Below are 19,507 nucleotides of genomic sequence, written 5' to 3' on the forward strand. Positions count from 1 at the left end.
GTGTCCTTGAATGGGTATGGCAACAATGACAACATAGGAGCAAGTATTAGAAAATGATTTAAGGCTTTAAATTACGAAAGAGATTATGACGTGGCGAAAGCTACAAGATGGGAGGAAATCATGGGTAAACCCTAGAAATAATAGGGATGGGAAAACTCTCCAGCTTAAATAACTCTAGCTTGTGCCACTTAATATTACGGTATAGTGGTAATCATCTTCATTTATAAGTGAGAGATCTTATATTCGATTTTCATCAAAGACGAATTTGAAACATATTATTGCTAATCTGTTTATTCAAAATAACTCTAGCTTGAAAAATAAGTAAAGCAAAAGATTACAAAAGTACTTGTAAATTTATTTTAAATCACAAACGTGACATAGTAAACGACATTAAAACGAAAAAAAATGCCCTCAAATCATAAACAAATAGCGTGATTTGTTTCTCTCATTGTTCTACTTGAAACCGCGTGTTATAGGCTTCAATCGACCATCGGGGTAACTTAAGAAAACCCAATATGTTTTTTTGCCAGTTTACACCTACGGAGTCACGACATGATCTGATTCGTTAACTATTCTACATCAGACTATTGCATTGATGCTTAGACGCTACTTTCTAGGAAGAGTGCAAGGGTTGTAATTCCATCAAAATCAAGTGACTTTGATGAAAGTTAAGTTTCAACTACATCGAAAACGGTAAAGTTAATACAAACTAAACAAGACATTAAAATGATTAGTTCAGCCTAATGGCAACGTGTCTAATTTGTCCACCACCATTTGGTACCGTTTAGCATATGAGGTCAAATTAAGCATGTTGTAAACCCTCAGATTAATAGGGCACCCCACTAATTATAAGTGCGTAGCAAACAAATCACCAAGTGCAATAAAAACCGCAGAGAGAGAGAGAGAGAGAGAGAGAGAGAGAGAGAGAGAGAGAGAGTCCAAGTTTCATAATATTTCTCATACAATGCCAAAACTGGAAAACTAGTACAATAACTAAAAGGCGGCAGAAATTAGAACTAGAAAAGTGCAAGTGAAATTTGAAGCTAGTTACATGATCCACACAACATTCCTACAACCATCTGTATTAACATTCCACCAACCGTTACGAGGAAATTATCAACTCAGGAGAACCTCTTCCTTGGTGGGAGTACATCCGGTACTCGAGGAGCAGAGGGAGGAACAAACCGAATATCTTGCAGACGATCCTGGAGATGGAAATTGACAAACAGGGTTTTGAAGGGGGCTGATAGCAGACCAGAATCAGTCGAAAACAATATACCCTTACAATTAGAAGCGGAAGTGAAAAAATTTCAGATTCTTAACATCAATATCCAAAACGTGATATGTAATTCCAAGGCGCGGTAAAAGAACTCTAATCTCTCCTCCTGCGCTTCTCATGTCTTTCGTCCCTCTTGCTTTCACTCCTACGCTTCTTGCGTCTTTTGTCCCTATCACTTTCACTTTCAGAAGAGCTTGATGATTCTGATTCAGACTCAGAACTAGTTCCCGAATCTGATGAACCAGAGCTCCCAGATTCTTCTTCATCTGATTCTGAGTCAGACACTTGTTTTTGTTGTTGCATAATGAGTCGTGGCATATGCTTCAAGTACTCCCGCAGGTTCTCGGTAATGCCACCAAGCCCAATGGATGTGAAAAAATTAATGGCAAAGCGGGTGTTCTTGGGATTATCCTTTGGGAAGATAGAATCATAAGACTCCTGCATTGCAGGATCTGTGAGCCGCTCATTTAGCAAACGGATACCAAGATGCTCCGACAATTCCTGCACACCAGAAACAATAGAAAATCATAACTGTATACAATATGTAAGTCAACATTCTCTAAGAAATAATCTTCAGACAAGTGAAATACATCACAACTCAAGAAATTACCACAGAAACAGGCGTCAGTTTGTAGGTAATGATATTTCAAACGTTAAGTTTCAGAAAATAAACACAAACATAGGCATAAGTCTCACCTCATGGTATTCAAAACAACGTTTACATCGACAAGGATTTATTCAGAGGCAGAGATCACTAATGAGTGTTGGCAAACCTAAACCTATCAGATACATTTGTGATTCAAACCTATTATTAACTAAGCCACATTATGTATTTTTATCTCATGATATTTTCGCCTTCTTTTTCTCAATCAGACTTATCATTGCCAGTCACTTAAAAAGATTTGGAAATAAAATAATTATTTCAGAGGTAGAAGTAAACTAATAATTGTCAACATAACAAGCAATGGTAGGCTTCAGAAAACCAAACAGAAATGTAGAAATATAACATTTCTCTTTTGTTACCTGGAAAAGGATCTTGATAAAAATACGAGAAGATGAAGTAGTATCCTCTTCAGTCAATCGTATATAGGCCAACACATGCCAAGGAAGGGCGTCTGTGCCGAGTAAATGGGCAAAGAACTTTGCAACATTCCGTAGCTTATTTGTTTCAAGCCGGTGGATCATGGAATACTGTTGCACAAAGCATTTCTCGAAATTTTCCTGGTGGACTTTGTTGATCATGCAGAACCTTTGGCCCAAAAGACCATAATACCGGAGGTAGGTTCTTTCTTGACTGCAACATTCCAAAAGCATGACACATAGTTCCATCTGTAAAAGGTCAAATCAAGACGATTATTACTTTTATGAGAAATCAAGGTCAAATAAAACAGATTATCATTCTTCAACTAAATTGAAAGTCAATCAAGATAAACACTATGTACTCACAGAATTTCAAAAGCTTTGTTGTTAAATTGCTACTCTTGGGTCTAAGCATGAATCATATACTTTTAGTCCGTTTCTATAAATTCATATAATGATAATTTAAATTCACATCACAAGATTGTGGTTAACAGATTAGCCTAGCACAAGCAGTTTTACATTGATACTAATATTTTAGTTCATTCAAAGTATGGCACAAAGACACCTCTAGTTCCCTAGTTATCATGTGAAATAAGATAGCTACATCATGCATGACTTGTATCACTCACCTCTTGACCGGGCTCAAGTTTAATCTTCAGGAGCTTATGACCCGCCTCCTCAAAATCTACACTGGACATGATTGTAAGATAGATAGTTCTTCTAAGATTCACTAGATTTGTTTCTGTCTCGTCTCTTATCTGCATCTGCTCCTCATCCTCTTCCTCAGATTCCTCATCATCATCATCATCGTCATCTTCACCATCTGAAGCTGCATCAGAACCTTCTTCATCTTCAGAATCCTCACCAAGTATAGTTTTCTTCAGTTCTTCATAGCGCTTCTCATTCTCAAGGAAATTAGGATCGGCCTTGAAAAGATCTAAATGAAGACAAATCAAAATGTTAACATCTACAACGAATATAACCCTAGGAAAGTCAAAAAGCTATGAATAAATTAACACCATAAGACATACCAAGGGTAACTTCTGAATCTATTTCCTCTTCAAGAGAAATTTCATGTGTCAACTGGTCTTCCTGCTCTACAAGGTCCAGTTCTGGACGAACAGCTGGGTGCCCCTGCATATGGATATGAAACAATAAACTGTAAGCTCTCAGTATTCTTCGTTTCTATACAGTTTACCATCATAAAGACAAATAGAATCAAGTCACAAAACCTGAAACTTCGCTTTCCGTATTGCAAATAAGTTTTCAATCAGATATTGAACTCTCTTGTCTATTTCTCCCTCATGAAGAATTCCACGAAAGCGTTCAAAGATGCCTGCAAAAGTTCCAATGTTAATAGCAATGTCAGACAACTCCCTGAAAAATAAAAAGAACTACGAAACCCATGCAAGACAAAGTTCAAAATAATTGAGACAATGGAGTAACCAAGAGCAGAACCCAGGTGACCAGAGTGAAAATTCACTTACTATAGCATCCAATTCAATCAATTTAATAAAATAATAGTACTAACTTTAACTGGTCTTCTAGTATCCCATACAGATCAATTTAATTTGTCTACTGATGAGTTGATAATAAAAAGCAAACAAACAACTGAAAAAAAAGGGTATAATCTAGCTATGTAAAACTTCCAATTATTAGTAAGATGCAATGCGTGATAAGCATATAGATATATATTGTTCCTAAAAAGAATGGATCACATCAATGAATAAAACCAAGAAAGCACATAAATGCTACCAAATCAAACAGCATACCCACCGTGCAACCCTTTAGGCGAAAGGTCCTGCAGTAATGATCCACACTCGGTGACAAAGCCAACAGCGACTTCAACACTGTCATCTGTAGGGTTCTCCAGCAGAACAGTGAGCAATTCCAAGGCAATAATCTCATGAGCTACTTGCTGGTTGACCAGATGCGCTATAAATTTAACGGCAGCTAGTAGTTGCGGCTGATCACAGAATAAAGCCAATTAAAGAAGAGGATTAGAACCAATATATGTAAAAGATATATTCTGTCTTCTAACACATTATTAAATAAGCCAACGACCCTTGGGTGTAGTGAGAACTCCTCCTTTCAAAAAAGAGAGCGAAGACTGAGTCGAGAGCTCAATACTTAGCATGAGTGTGCGTAAAATTTCTGAGAATAAACATAAAACAGTGGAAGTAAAATAATAAAGCATGGGAAAAAAATGCACCTTGTCATTCCGCTTAAATGCTCTTTTAAGCTGTAAGACAATTCTTCTCAACAAAAGTTCACCAACCTCAGGAAACTTTGTGTTGACAACAGCAACCAAGGCTGCAAACACATCAGTGAAACCTGGAGATGCCATCTGTGATTTCATGCAGGATCGGCAGAAAAGGCCCCTTCCACGAATCAGATTCTCAGCAAAAATTTCAGGAATTATATTTTTTATGTTTGCAGCATTGACCTTGTTCACAAGACCATTGATGCTCTTTCGAAGGGCATCCCATGTCAGTCGCTGATATTGAACGCTGCTTTTATCTTCAACCTCTTTCATCATACGGGCCAACTTAAATGGGGGAATGTAAACTCCACCACTCTTTCCTGATTTTGCCACATCAGTGTTCATGTTCCCTTCTTGCGACCGTCCTTGAGGTATTGAATTTGCATTCTTTTCCCTCAAAGTTCTACTGTCTTCTCCTTCTTGTCTTTCATCTTCCTGGTTTTTATGCCACCTTCTCTGATCATCATCTCTTTTATCATTTTTCCGTTCTGATGTTCTGAGCTCTTCCCTTTCATCCTTGCGCTCTGAATAGTGACGTGAATCTCGACCCCTACTTCTATGAGCACCATCAGTATCTACCCCTCTATGTTCATTCTCACGCCTATGTGGTTTATCCCTTTCATCCCGGTAATTACCTTTTTCCCATTCTCTACGCCCATTCTCATGCTTTCTTTCATTCCTCTGGCTGCCCCTGTCTCTCTCTATCAACTCCCCTTCTTCATCAGAACTTTCTCTGCCTCTAGGATCCCTCTCAGTGGACTTCTCTCTGTCCACATCTCTATGACGCTCATCATGTCGCTTAGTTCTACTTCTACGATGACGATATTCACCTCTCGCATCATCATCACTCGAATCACTACAATATCTTCTAGCCATTATCTTATACAGATGCAAACTTCACAGGAGACTAAAAGACCAACAGCTCACCAATTTCCAACACCTGTTACTCAAATCCCTGCCATAAATGACATCACACAGTTAGTGTTTGCGCCTATAGAGGTGCTGAAAGATCCAACACAAGTATAATGCATATAATTCACGAAAACTTTCTCGACTGTGATACTAGGGAGGACGACACTTATATAACCATCCACAATGAGCAGAATTACCATATGTTGTATGCTTGATTTACTTAATTATGATGTTCCGTAATCACATATTCGCAATTTCGGGTGTCTCAATTTCACTAAGACAAATCTAGGTTCCAGCGAGATTGAAAAATAACTTTTCCAGTTACGAAAACAGAAAACAGTATACAGCGTTAAAGGATACAAGCTGCAAATTGAAATCTGAGCTTTCGAGAACAATAGGAAATAAATTCCATAACTTTATATATATTTAACGCCTTTTACAGAACAACTAAACCCTAAATCGCTAAATCATGAAATTATCCAAAAACCCTAAAATCGTACAAAACTGAAAACTGCAGGAAATCGAAAGCTCAAGAATTTTACAAAGAAGCTCAAACTTTCAAATAATTAAATAAATAAATAATTATGGAGAGAAGATAAGGATACCTGGGTAAGGAGGTGCTTCAATGGAGGAGAGAGAGTGGAAGGGAGAGAAGTTCCGAAATCGGGAGGAAGAAGCCGCGACTAGGATTTTGATTTTTTGCTTCGGTAACCAAAAGATTGGGGGTTTGTTTTTTATTTTTATTTTATGTTTTATCAGAAAAGGAGGAGGAAAAAAGCCCAAAAACAAGTGCAAAGCCCAATGGTTGGTTTTTCTTATTTTTGACAAAAGCCCAATAATTGTTGATAGTTTAGGCCCAACTTTGGTTTGAGTAAATGAGTTCATTGGGAATGAAATAATTTTTTTCCTTCCTTGGAAGTGTTGGGAAAAGGTAAAAAGAAAATATATTTTATTTTATTTTTCATTTCAAACTTTGTTTATCTTTATGTAGGAGGATCCGGAACTCTGTGTTCAGTGATGACGAACCTGGACATCTTGATCACTCATTTTAAATCATGTGATCCTCATTAACTGATTCCCTTACCTCACCTCACACATACCAAGGGTCTGGATATCTCTTTCTCTCTCTTCAACGGCCTGGATATCCCCGTCCTTGGGCTCTAGACACAGAGATCTGGAGAGAATCTCGACTCTAGGAGGATAGTGCTGGTAGTAAGTAGAGTTGTACAATGCTTATGAAAAAGCGTCATCGTTCTTTTGTTTTTAGTTTGTGTCATGTGTGGCGTTCTATTTTACCTCGAAATTATCCTATGTGATTTTCTTTGGGACAAACTTCCTACCTTAAATAAAGCCCTTGTTGATTTTGAAGTTCATATGTAAACAGCCTATGCAATCGATCCATATTTCCTACAAGAAACTAGCTAGTGCTAGTTACTTTCAAGTTCCTATATCTCAGAGATATTTTTGGAATCATATAACGTAGACTAACAGCTGTTTACATACAATATTCTGCTAGATATAATTTTAGATCTAGAGAATAAATTTGTTGACATGCATTTTAAAGTAATTAAATCGTGAAATATTCTAACAAGTTGTGAGCTGGGTTGCACTTGCACATCCTCCTCAAATCAATATTCCTGTTTCTTTGGACTTATATGCTAAAGAAGTCTAAGTTACTTTGTTTTTCTGCCTCCCCGTTCTTGATTGGAATTGCCTTCAAGTTATATATAAAAGGAGACCCAATATTTCACATAATTATTTCACTCTAAGGTTTTGAGAAAGTTATTGTCGAGAAAGATTTGCTCCAGATCACCCAAGCGTTAAGATCTTCTTCCATTGATTTGCCTCTTGTTGGACTTTTTATGGAGGACTCAAAAGCTCTTTCTTCGGGGATCATTGGAGTTCTATTCACCCATATTAGATGCCAAGCTAATGAAGTTGCCCACCTCCTTGCCCGGTTCAGTCTTTTTGTCTTTCTTTCTTTTTCTTTTCTTTTTTTTCTTTTTTTTTTTCCAGTAGCCCTTGCTTGTGGTTTGAAGAACCACCAGACTTTATTGTAAACATTTTGTTTGAGGACTGCAACTATAAGTAGAGGCTTGCCTACGAACATTTTGCTTTAAAAAAACAAAGCTAATTGGAAAGCTTCCTTGACAAGTGTAAAGAATGTAAAGTGTGATATATATGGGGAAAGTTGATTTACTACGACCATTTTTACTTTTCTCTTCTTGAATGAAAAGCCTATAAAGAAATTTTATAGGTATTAATATAACGTGTTGTATCATATCACATGTTATAATAAGAATAGACGATAAAGTTAATATGTTTAACTTTTAGGATATATTAACAAATTCATGCGTTACGACTAAAGTGGAATATTAACGTCATGTAATTGCCGGTTCTTGTCGCTGATAGTATTGTAGCAAAAATATACACTATATAGAAGTGGGTCCTGTCTGCTTTTGCTAAGTTGAAAAGATAGCCCATAAAGGCTTTGAAAGTGTATTCAACTTAATTAAGTGGAAGACCTCTCGTAACCCTAAACAATAGATATTCAACCTATGAAACCGACCATGCATCAAAAAGAGTTGTTCTACCGTCGGAAAGGAAACCTAATTTTTCTCCTACTCAAAACCATCATGGTGCATTGTGGTATACTAAACATATATACCACATTATTGGATGAGATGAAAGAAGACATAGATATAAATTGGAATTATTGGTGATCATCATCAAATTCTAAAAGCTTTTCTTTGACTATGTTTAGTCTAAAAGCTATAAAGCTTCCTTAACTTGAGTATGAGGTTTGCCCCCCTTAAACAACTTATACAAAATATGGTTCAATTGGATTTATCGGTGTATAAAGATTCCATATGTTCAACGTCAAAAAATAAAACGCATGGCATGATTGCAGAGATAGGTTTCCCATGCCTAGCCATGGTACAAAAGTTAAAGGAGAAAATGAAAGAAAGAACAAATCAATTGTGTAAAGGCTTGCTAGCTAATTTGTTTGTGCATAATTTGCTTGAGATCGATGACAAGGGCAAATATTAATTAAGCAGAAGTAGTATTCTTCTAGTCAATTGACTTAAATCGCCGGACTGAATAAATCAAGAGAAAACTACAAACAAGATTAAACAATCATTTCCCTAAATCACAATATTTAGCTCACATCTTCACAACTTAGTTAAAATTATTGTAAAACAATTTTAATTAGATGAAGATAGCTAATTAATGAACCCAATGTCATATAATTTATTTTCAGTCGCCATGGCCTTTCAGTGTTTGTGAAGCTTTTCTATTCTATTAATCTCAAATGGCAAAATGCTAAAACTGGGGTACTTTAGCATCTGAAGAAGATTGACATTCCATTATAAAATTAGCAATATGAGGAGTAGCCTAACATGTTATAAAGCCTTGCAAGGTTTCTTATTTCATCTATGTGGGACTCTTTTACCTTCATATCCTCACACAACTCCTCACGTGTGGTGAATTTTCAAGCTAAACACGTGGGTAACACAAATTAGGTGACTTGGAGCAAGTTTGGCCATTGAGTTTCACACGTGGGCCAACCTAGCTGCTCTGATACCATGAAGAAAGTTGAAATTCCACCATAAAACCAATTGGCAATACGAAAAGTAGTCCAACCTCTTATAAGCCCTTGCAAGGTTTCTTCTTTCATTGATGTATGACTCTTTTCTTAACATCCATAGATGAACTCAAGAATTGCAAATGTAAAGGAAGCAAAAAAGCTTAAGGAATAAGAAAACTATTCTCAATTGTATTTCTCTACCTAGAAACAGTTATCACGTACAATAATAGAAAAGGAGGGAAATATTTTTTATACAAGTGAATTGAAAACCTCTAGCTTAACCCATACTCCAATGCACATGTGGCAATGCTGACCTGGCAATGTAATATGCTAATATTACATGCTTATACCTTCCTCAATCTTAACTAGGGTAGCCAAGCTTAAGATTGAAACAGTGTTTAAGAAAATCAGGACCATGAAGTTCTTTGGTAAGAACATCAGCTACTTGATCTTGAGTTGGGATATACTGCACAACCAAATCACCCTTATGCACTCGTTCTCAAATAAAGTGAACATCCGTTTCCAAATGCTTAATATGAGAATGTTGAACCAGATTTAGACTTAAGGCAATCACAGATTAATTATCACATTATATGATAGGAGGTATAGACAAGAACTTATGAAGATCTTTGAGTATCAGCCGAATCCATGCTATATCCGCAGTTGTATGTGCCAAAGCTCTATATTCAGCCTCAGTAGAGCTCCTGGACACCGACGCTTGCTTTTTAGATTGCCAAGAGATAGGATTATCCCCCAAGTACACAACATAGCCAGTGATGGATCTTCTAGTATTCAAATCTGCTGCCCAGTCAGAATCACTATAGGCAGCGAGAGATAATTAATGAGAAGCTGAAGTAAAAGTCAATCCACACTGAGTGTCCCTTGTAAGAATCTCAGGATACCATCTTAACATCCATGGATGAACTCAAGAATTGCAGACGTAAAGGAAGTAGAAAAGCTTAAGAAAGAAGAAAACTATTCTCAATTGTATTTCTCTCTCTAGAAACAATTATTTCAATACCGACTTACTTAATAGAAAAGGAGGGATATGCTATTTATACAAGTGAATTGAAAACCTCTAGCTTAACCCATACGCCACTGCATATGTGGCAATGCAGACATGGCAATCTAATCTCCTAATATTACATGCTTATCTAATATCTTTTACCTTCACATTGGATCCAAATTTTGGAATTAATATTACATTTAATTTTTTAATCTTCTTTGCAGAAATTAGACAGTGTATGGTAGCGTAGCTAGGGCTAGACCTAAAAGCCTCGCCGTTGCCCGATTCATGCATAGTCGGAAAGCCAGATTGTTTTCTAGTGCAAGGACCATTCCAAACGCAGAAGAGCTAATTAACCCTAGAGCCTAGAGGTAGAAGACAAAGATTGCATTTGGTTTTCAGTCACTCAAATTCAGTGTTTGTGGGCCTCAAAGTTTAGCTCTCCAGTCACAAGAAAAAGAAACAACAATAGTTTTTCAACACGTAGCCGGTAGCCCTAATAAATTAACCGACAAATAGAATAATATGTTCGTGTTTATTGCATGTTAATTGGCATCCGATTCCAGCATTTCTTGTTTAGGTTGAGCACCAGATGCTACATACTGTCAAACAAGTACCGACATTATATATATATTTTGATTCTATTGTCGTCTTTGGTATGAATTTTCCATTTTTGTAATTGCCCTACTACTGTGGGTTTGTTTTTCTATATAATTCATACAGGATATAGTTAGATATTTTGCTCTTTCATGTGATCTTCCTTTACCCGACTATACATGTGTGTACTTCAAGGTTTTAAAAAGTGTTGGATGCTAGTCGGGCGGCTGACAAGAGCTTAGGGTTTAGAAGCCTAGGTGAGTTTAATTTTAATTAAATCTATTATAAAATAAGAAAAACATATAAATAAGTGGTTACAAATTGTATGTATTCAAAGTTACTTACAAGAAAGAAAGTTCGGAGTTATTTTACAAGAAAATTATCTTCAAAAATCTTATGTAAAAACTTTGAACTGCTGAGGACCGCCTAGAGGCTTCACCGATTTTGTAAACGGCTAGGCCCTAATTGGCGCCCCTGGCCTTTGCTTAGTGCCTAGACGACCTTCTAAGCCTGTTTTTAGGATAGTGGTGTGCTTATATTCTACTGTATAATACACAGATAATTAATGTCAATTATAGTATTATTTTTTTCCTCCTTTATGTTCTTCTTTTCCTTTTTTTACCTTAAAAACTCACATTATACACTGTTTTATCAATTACACATTCACGTATCATATAAATTGAGAGACTCCATATATTATTGTATATGTAGTTCAAACTTAATAATAGTGTGTAGAAATGAGCGAACACGAGTGGTTAATATGTTTGTTAGAGTTGGTTATGATTGGTTGAGCAATATTGTAAGAGAATATAAAAGCTCTTTTTAATCAATTTTTTAATCTTCACTTGCGAAAATTCATTTAACATCTAAATGTACAACTCGACCTCTTTTATCGGTATAGTATTGTGCTCGCTTAATCACACAAGGATGTGAGGAGATCTCAAGTAAGTGATTCTTTTGGCCGGTTTTGACTAGGAAATAACGTGCTAAATTAATAATTTACTAAATTTATAAGATAATACATTATAAAAATTCATATGAGTCTCACGCATATATAAATTAATAATTCTCTATTATTCTGCCTTTTTTATTTATGTAGAGTTTTTGGTTTGTTAAATGTTCATGAAATGATGAGATAATGTAGTACATTGATGATTGAAAAATGGACAATCTATTTTTGAGAAGAAAAAAAAGAGTAGATTCATGCATTTTATTTGATTAAACAAATACATAAAATTGTTATTTTGTAAAACGAGAAACTAAATACACAATATTTAATATTTGTTAAATTAATAAATTTACCCAGGGTGAGGGAGGTGGCAATGGACTAGCAAATTAATAAATTTATCTTAGTTTCAAAGTTATTAATTTACAGAAATTTAACTGTATCTGCATTAAACTGTGATTAGCATAAAGCTCACTGACATATTCACTGTTACAATCTCCAAAGCATTATCTCATCCACTACCACTATATATGTTAGTGCAAAATCCTCTAAAAACAATTACCACTGCCACTATCTTTTCTATCTTCTCCTTAGAAAGTTTGCAGACCGCCATTTTTAAAGGCTAACTATTTCATCCACTTGCTGGTAAAAGCTGAGTTGCAAAAGTGCCCAAAGCTAGTAAACTTTATTGCTTTTTGCACACGAGTGGTCCCTGTATTATCGGAAAATAATCGATCACGTGCTTTTGGGATTTTCCATATTTTCCCCTCATTATCAAATTATATTCAATTGCACCCTTCAGGCCTTTGCCAACAAATGGTCCATGCATGGATTTACTGGCAAATTATTCAGCTGGTGGCTCGCTGGCTCTGAATATTATGCTAATTTAACCCTAATCCTTTGCCAACCAATACTTCATTTTCTAAGTTGGAGAAATTTTTCATGTCGCCGAAAGGACAGTCTGGCACACTAAGTATTATAATATAAATGGTTAAAAAAAATTTGTTTCGAGTATCAAACTGCTTGTATTATGAAACTTGATGTACTGGATCGTGTTTCCGGCACAACTAAAATTTCATCTTCAAGTTGAACAATTGCAATTTTTATTGGCAAAGTTGTAATCATTACTAATACAACTCTCTATCGGGCGCCATGGATTAAAGTCGTATGAATTACTGGTAAAGTTGGAACTAATTAAGACCATAATCTACTAATAAACAGCGTGATTTAAGAACATTTTGTCTCCTAATCATAACATAAGCTCTCACCTTTTTTGTGTCCAAAGTGATCATCTTTATACAGGTAACCTCTTTAGTTTATTTATAATCTTTTGGCTTAGAGAGATTTAAACCAGCATTAGTAATGAATACAAGTTTTTTTTTTTTTTTTTGTCTGGACAAATAATAAGATATTTATAAAGATAATGTTATGACATGTTAATCCGCCCACTATAATGATATGTCATTGCAATAGATCGTCACAACTCAGTACCAAACTCATAAAATCTGCTTAACTAAAGTGGAGATGTAGACTAGAAACAGGTTTTTTTTTTTTGTACAAATGATATTTTACACTAAACTCATCTAACTAAAAGCAGAGAAATTCAAATTTAAGTAGAGATATTGTTCTAACCAACTTACATAACTTGAAGTTTACATACCATAAACTAGTAAAAATAAACTTGGCTAAATCCAAATTTACATACTATAGAAACTAGTAAAACTAACACAATATAAAAAATGGATCAATTTAAGCACTCAAAGCCAATGAGCTTGAGCACGTGTAAAAGGAATGGCCATTCATGATTTCTAGTCCAAATATATATAGTTTTCTAATTATGATGATCATCCGTGAATTGGCATATACCACTCTTCACGGAACAAAAATAGTTGTTACTATAATTATCTTTTTGGTGAGTAAAATGATGTCGATTATAATTCTTGACCCTACCAATAACTTTTCACTCAAGAAAGATGTGTTTTTCCTTGTAATGTAATGAATCAAATCATGTTAGCCAACGAGGTTGGTTGAGTTGGTAAGCATCGTTCTCTTTGTTAGACTAAGGCCCGCTGTCAGCAATTTCTCTTGGTAGGCGATTTGCAAAAATCAAAAAAGAAGCTAAGACCCTTCTGTAGGTCCTCAAAGAGACTTATAGTATGCCCTAATCCTGAGATGGGATAGCCTCCCCTCCCTCTAAACTTTTATCAAACAAAAACAAAAGAATCAAAGTATAGTAAAGTTGAAGTTAAACGAACCTTAGACAAAGGGTTTTCCAATTTCAAAACAACCTTTTTTAACTTGTAATCAAAGCTCGAACTTTACCCATCTTATCGCCCTTTTTTCTTTGCATTCAAACAAAACTTCGTGCGCGAATAATTGAATGAACTGTAACCTCAAGTTAAAGAAAGAATGGTTTAGATCAGGGTGAATTACGTACGTGATGCGTTTGAACAAGTACTTTGAGATAGTCAAAATTCGGCTGTCTATACACCATTAGATTAGCGTTTTCAAGCCAAGTTTTCAATTTCTTATGTAAGGAAAAATAACTCCTAACTTAATTAAGACGGATTAATGAGATTTTATTCATTACGCTTCTACAACAACAAAAATTTAGAGCGTGGCAAACAACCGCCGCCTTGGTGCGAGTAAAAAATACCCCGGAAAATAAGGTTATACACCGTTTTGAATTCGTATATCTTACAAGTCTATTGCTAACTATCGTCTATTACTATTTAAAGTTACAGCCCATCTACCGTTATTATATACAGAGGATACACTTTTTTTGTTACTTACTTCTGCATGTATTTCTCCTTACACATGCATACCAACTCCCACACGTGCGTCAGAACTCGGTCAATTGGTAGTCCGGCGACGGCGGCATCGACGGCGGAGACCGTAACTTTTGAAAATACTCCCTCACGCTGACTCCCCCTCGAGCCGTGGCTTTCTCCGTTAAATCACCATCCTCCCGCGACGGAATGCACGGTGGCCGCAAAACCTCCGTCAGCAGGTCCCACCGGACCCCGCGAAAGAACTCATGCTCCTTGATCTCGCACGCGCCCCGGTGGTACCCCAGCCGCTTTGTGGGGTCCTTGTTTAGCAGCCGATCGATCAAGTCCGTTAGAGCAGTCCGCTTCCCGATAAACTCCGGTGTCTTCGTCAGGATGTTCCGAAACGTCTCCTTCCGGTTCTTCCCCTTGAAAGGCGTCGTACCGTACAACGCCTCGTAAGTTAGAATTCCTAAGGCCCACCAGTCCACGGCGAACTCGTGGCCCTCCCCGCGCACTACCTCGGGGGACACGTACTCCTCCGTCCCGACAAACGAGTTCGCTCGCTCACCGTCCGAGAAACTCGGCTTCCGTCGACTCACCGGGCTGACTCGGGCCGACTTGGCCTTCTTCAGCCCCTTCCCACCGCCGCCGTTCTTGTGATTGTCGTTTATAATCGTGATCCAACGTGTCAGGTTCCGCCGGTGTTTGCGGCGGACCTCCGGGGCTTCGATTTCCGAAACGGCGTCGTTTGGTTCGACGGTCCGGTGCTTGAGGCTTATCGAGAGGTCGAAGTCCGTGAGTGTCACGTGACCGGACTGTTGGATGAGTACATTTTCGGGCTTTAAATCTCGGTAGGCGATCCCCATGCTATGGAGGTGGTCGAGCGCGCAGACGATCTCCGCCAAGTAAAATCGGATCACGGCGGGGGAGAAAACGTGGTCGTTTTGGCGGTATCGGAGTACGTTGAGGTCGCCGCCGGGGCAGTAAGGGACAGCCCATCCCATGAACTCGTCGGACTCGAACGACCCCATGATGGAGGGTAGAAACGGGTGTGGGTTCGGGCTGGATAGTCTGGTCAGGACCTGGATTTCCCAACGGGCGCGGCGCTCGGCGTCTAGCTTGGAGCGGAGGGCGGACTTGTCGACGACTTTGAGAGCGAACGGGCGGCGGGCGGAGGGGTCGGATGACGGGTCGTGGACTAAGAAAACGGTGCCCATTGCTCCCTTGCCTAAGACTTTAAGGGCCCTGAGGTTTTCGAGATCGAGCTCCGGCGAGGTTTCGGATGGTGAGGGCGAGTCGTCCATGGCTGGTTCTAGAAAGAGTGAGGGAGAGGGAAGAGACAGCGGAAAGAGAGAGATGGTTTTGAGCGTTGGTTTTTGGCTTATATAAGGAGGGAAAGGGAAGGGATGGTGCGAACTTCGTTTCTTTTGTTTCGGTTTCTTTTTCTTTTTTTGTTTCGGGTTTTTCGCGTATTTTTGGCTAGTGATTGATTGATGTAGCTGTGTGTGTGTTTTTAATTTTTAATTTTAACTCTTTTTTGTGTTTTTCCCAATCCAGAGGTTAAAATAGCGTGCATAGGCAAGTGTAGTCAATTGCTAGTTTGAGCAAAGAGTGAGATGTCCATACACTTAAAATCTAACTTTCCTTCTCTTAATTTAGACTAAAAATATCTACTTTACCATCGAAGTCTCAAGTTCGATTTTTCATTTCAAAACTTCTGTATAAATAAAAAAAATCACTCGAATTAAGAAAAAAAAAAAAACCTATAAATAACGTGCATAGTGGGTTTGCACGTACTTATACACTTATACGTAATACTTTTAAAGAAATTTCCATTCACGTTTACTGAGTAAAAGATTCTATATTTGTCTTACAAAATCAGCTGTATAGTATTGTCCTTAACTTTCAATTTGACCATATCTGCGGTTCAAATGCAATGCTTAGTCTTTTTTCTGTGGAAAATAGAATAATTAGTGAGTTATAGTCACAAATCTAGTAACTCTTATTTGTAATTTAGGGTTTAATTGTAGAATTGAAAATATTGAATCAAAATCGTTAAAGATTTGTAGAGTAATATGCCTTCATCAAAGGTTGAGTGAGAACAAAATAAGTAGAGAATCCAGCTATAGTTCTCACCAAAAAGAAAAGAAAAAAGAATCCAACTCTAGTAACCTATAGACTCAACCTTTTTCTTTTTCGAAAAGCATTTGTACAAATACACTTGGATTTTTCTGTTCATCCATTACTTTATAAATCTACAAGTTTCCTGTTGTTGATTCAGTAGGGTTGTTATTAAACCACTATGGGGTGACTCAAAGATTTGGAATGAATTTCAGGTTCATATTTTTTATGTTATTGGGTTCAATTTCTAGCACAGTTGAATCACACAATAATCATGAGCAGAGAGATGATGAAATGTCGTTATGAGTTTTTTCAACCCCCGAAATGGTGGACTGCAGTGACAAAGCGGCCACAACTTGAGCCTTTTTTTGTTAAAACAAAATATGGTGGTTCTTAAATTTGTTACTAAAATAACAAATTAATTTTAGCGAACTCGCACCAACTCATGAGTTTGGTAATGTACTAGCTAAGGAAATAGAGTGGGGTAGATATGTATAAGTACCTGTATCAATATTCATTTATTCGTTAGTGGAAATGTATGGAAATATTTAAAAAAAAAGGGGTCAACAAATAAGACATCAGAATGCTTGATATTTGTAAATAAATAAAAAGAAAAAAAATATATATATAACGAATTATTATTGGTACTTAAATATCTCGTTTTTTTACTACAAACTTTTTATAAGTAAAAGTAATACATTTATAAGGAGTACAGTGAAATTTTTAGAACGCTAATAACAATTTCTTATAAATTATTTTAAATTCAATAGAAATGTTATAGTACCTGTGTTGGTTAACTTGGTTTGTTTCGTAGCACATCACGAGACCAACATTCGTATTACATGTGGCACGAAGTTGTATCAGCAGTGCGCTGATCCCGTTTTAGTCTTTTTCTCTTTTTTTCTTTTTTTTCATCTGGTGAACATCCCGTTTTAGTCCTTATCACGCATTTTCTGTTGTTTTAACGTAACTTACATAATTGTTTCATGCATGCAACACCGCAACTTAAATTAATAACTGTGAAGCAAAATTTTTATTCAGTCCATAAGATACAAATTATTTTGAAACATCTTTATAATAATTAAGTCATGCTTTGTACGTAGGTTCCAACATAGTGCGTAGGATTTCAGAGGGGGCCAACTTAGGTACTAAATATCATCTAATTTGGGCAGTAATTATTTATATATAAATAATTGCACTTGGTGCTTTTACCATTACAGATATAACAATTATACTTGAGGAGAGATTTTAAGTGTGTCAAAAACATAATCTGGTACATCAAGTGTCATAATACAAGTGGTTGAATATTTAAAAAATGAAATTTTCCAATAATTTGTATTATGATATATGATCTATTGAGCTGTGTTATCGGCACATTTAAAAAATTCTACAAATTTCGGTGTCTTGATGTATTGAGTTGGTTAAGTGGATGGGAGCTTTTCTCCAAGAAGGCAAAAGAAATGAGGACACACGTGTAAGACAAAAACAAGAAAATGCATAGAGCCAAACGAAATGACAAAGAAAACTATTTGAACGTAGGGTTCTCACATGGGAGCTGCCATGATCTAAGGAAAAATCTCAACGTACACTGTATTCTTTGTTATAAGCTTCCATGGTTTGTTGTTGGAATGTCATCTGTCGCCACCTTCCTATTCTCTTATTCATTGTATTAATGCTACATTCTTTATACTTTATTTTAGGCAGAGTACTAAAACACTGATTAGTAACTTAATACGGCGCTAACCAATAATCTATATATTTTCACAAAACAATCTCACGATTTGAACATCTCATTTTTTGGTCTTCAATCTTAGATCATTCTTGCAAAAATTTGACTCAATTTGAAAATATCATGATCGGTTTAGATTATATAAATATTATATGAGTGACTCATACGACTGATTAGCGTCATGTTGAGTTAATAGCTGATCAACGCTTAATCTATATATCCGATTATTTTATGTATAGATATATTCTCCACTTTATTAAATTCATCGAGATTTAACTTTACTCGATTTAAAAAATAAAAATTATTCTCTCTTAAATTATGTTATTTTCATTTTTAATTAAAGTGACCATGTGTGCTGCACTACCAATTAGTATTAGATAAGATGAATACCCTTCTTAATTAGTTAGCCAACAGATAATGATTTGCTTAATTAGAATAAGTTTGATCAAATTTAGGGAAATGTCGTATGTCGCGTTAAGCTGGGTCCATAGATTAAGGACTGCCCTTCATGAACTTTGGCTATATTATTCACAAGTGAAGCTAAACCCTTGTCTTTTATGTTGTTCATATTTCTTTGGGGGGCCTTGAATGCGATGTTCATAGGAGTGTCACATAATCTAAGGGTATATAGAGAGACAATGCGCATGACATGTAGATAGGGACAATGTGTTGTTTGCTTTCACCGGTGGTTCTATTTAAAAAAGGTATTTACCTTTGGGTGAGGGAAAGAATAAATATGCGTCACTGCGTCAGTCCATGACCAGTCTAAGAGGGAGTTGGATGAACTGGAGTGAGTTAAACCTAGACTTATAAGGATTCTTATATTTATTAGAAAAGTTAAAAAGTACGCATATAATTATGCACGAAGAGTAACAAACTGACTAACAAATCAATTACAACGAATATAATTTTATTAATTGATGAAATAAAGATTGTCATGACGGCTACAAACTAGAGGACTACTATAATTTAATTATGTTTAGTATTTATTATAGGACTTATTTGGAGTTTCATTACAATTTGATAGACAGTTAGGGTTTTAAATATTTGACCATCATTGGATTGGATGAGGTTAATGACATGGTAAGTTGATGAAGCAACTAGTTAGACGACATGGAGGTGCATGACATTCTCCAATAGAACCACTCAACCAAAATCTCCTACCTAAATTATATATATACTACTTTGAGTATATACTTCAGCTCATTGTGCAT

The 19,507-nt window shown here is 36.4% G+C and overlaps 2 protein-coding genes across 2 annotated transcripts; both read right to left on the bottom strand.

The window, feature by feature from the left end:
* Positions 1-934: 934 nt before the first annotated feature.
* Positions 935-6,261, bottom strand: LOC137743507 (uncharacterized). Its single transcript, XM_068483410.2, has 8 exons — positions 6,140-6,261; positions 4,572-5,577; positions 4,136-4,325; positions 3,592-3,695; positions 3,391-3,493; positions 2,989-3,296; positions 2,303-2,608; positions 935-1,780 (listed from the first exon to the last, which is right to left on the bottom strand). The coding sequence occupies exons 2-8, from the start codon at positions 5,496-5,498 to the stop codon at positions 1,373-1,375; spliced, it is 2,346 nt and encodes a 781-aa protein (XP_068339511.2). The 5' UTR covers positions 5,499-5,577; positions 6,140-6,261; the 3' UTR covers positions 935-1,372.
* Positions 6,262-14,226: 7,965 nt separating this feature from the next.
* Positions 14,227-15,820, bottom strand: LOC137742296 (serine/threonine-protein kinase UCN). Its single transcript, XM_068482127.2, has one exon. It carries the CDS (start codon positions 15,745-15,747, stop codon positions 14,515-14,517), a length of 1,233 nt encoding a protein of 410 aa, XP_068338228.2. The 5' UTR covers positions 15,748-15,820; the 3' UTR covers positions 14,227-14,514.
* Between the last annotated feature and the right edge of the window lie 3,687 nt (positions 15,821-19,507).

The sequence above is a fragment of the Pyrus communis genome, chromosome 11 (genome assembly GCF_041283825.1).
Source record: "Pyrus communis isolate YQ-2024b chromosome 11, ASM4128382v1, whole genome shotgun sequence".
Lineage (NCBI taxonomy): Eukaryota > Viridiplantae > Streptophyta > Magnoliopsida > Rosales > Rosaceae > Pyrus > Pyrus communis.

Bases quoted from the DNA above. Each gene is read 5' to 3' on its own strand.
- LOC137743507 (XM_068483410.2), bottom strand. From the start codon at position 5,498: ATGGCTAGAAGATATTGTAGTGATTCGAGTGATGATGATGCGAGAGGT. The intron at 4,326-4,571 runs GTGCATTTTTTT...TTCTGTGATCAG, and splicing joins CATTTAAGCGGAATGACAAG to CCGCAACTACTAGCTGCCGT. The intron at 2,609-2,988 runs GTGAGTGATACA...GACCTTTTACAG, and splicing joins AACTTGAGCCCGGTCAAGAG to ATGGAACTATGTGTCATGCT.
- LOC137742296 (XM_068482127.2), bottom strand. From the start codon at position 15,747: ATGGACGACTCGCCCTCACCATCCGAAACCTCGCCGGAGCTCGATCTC.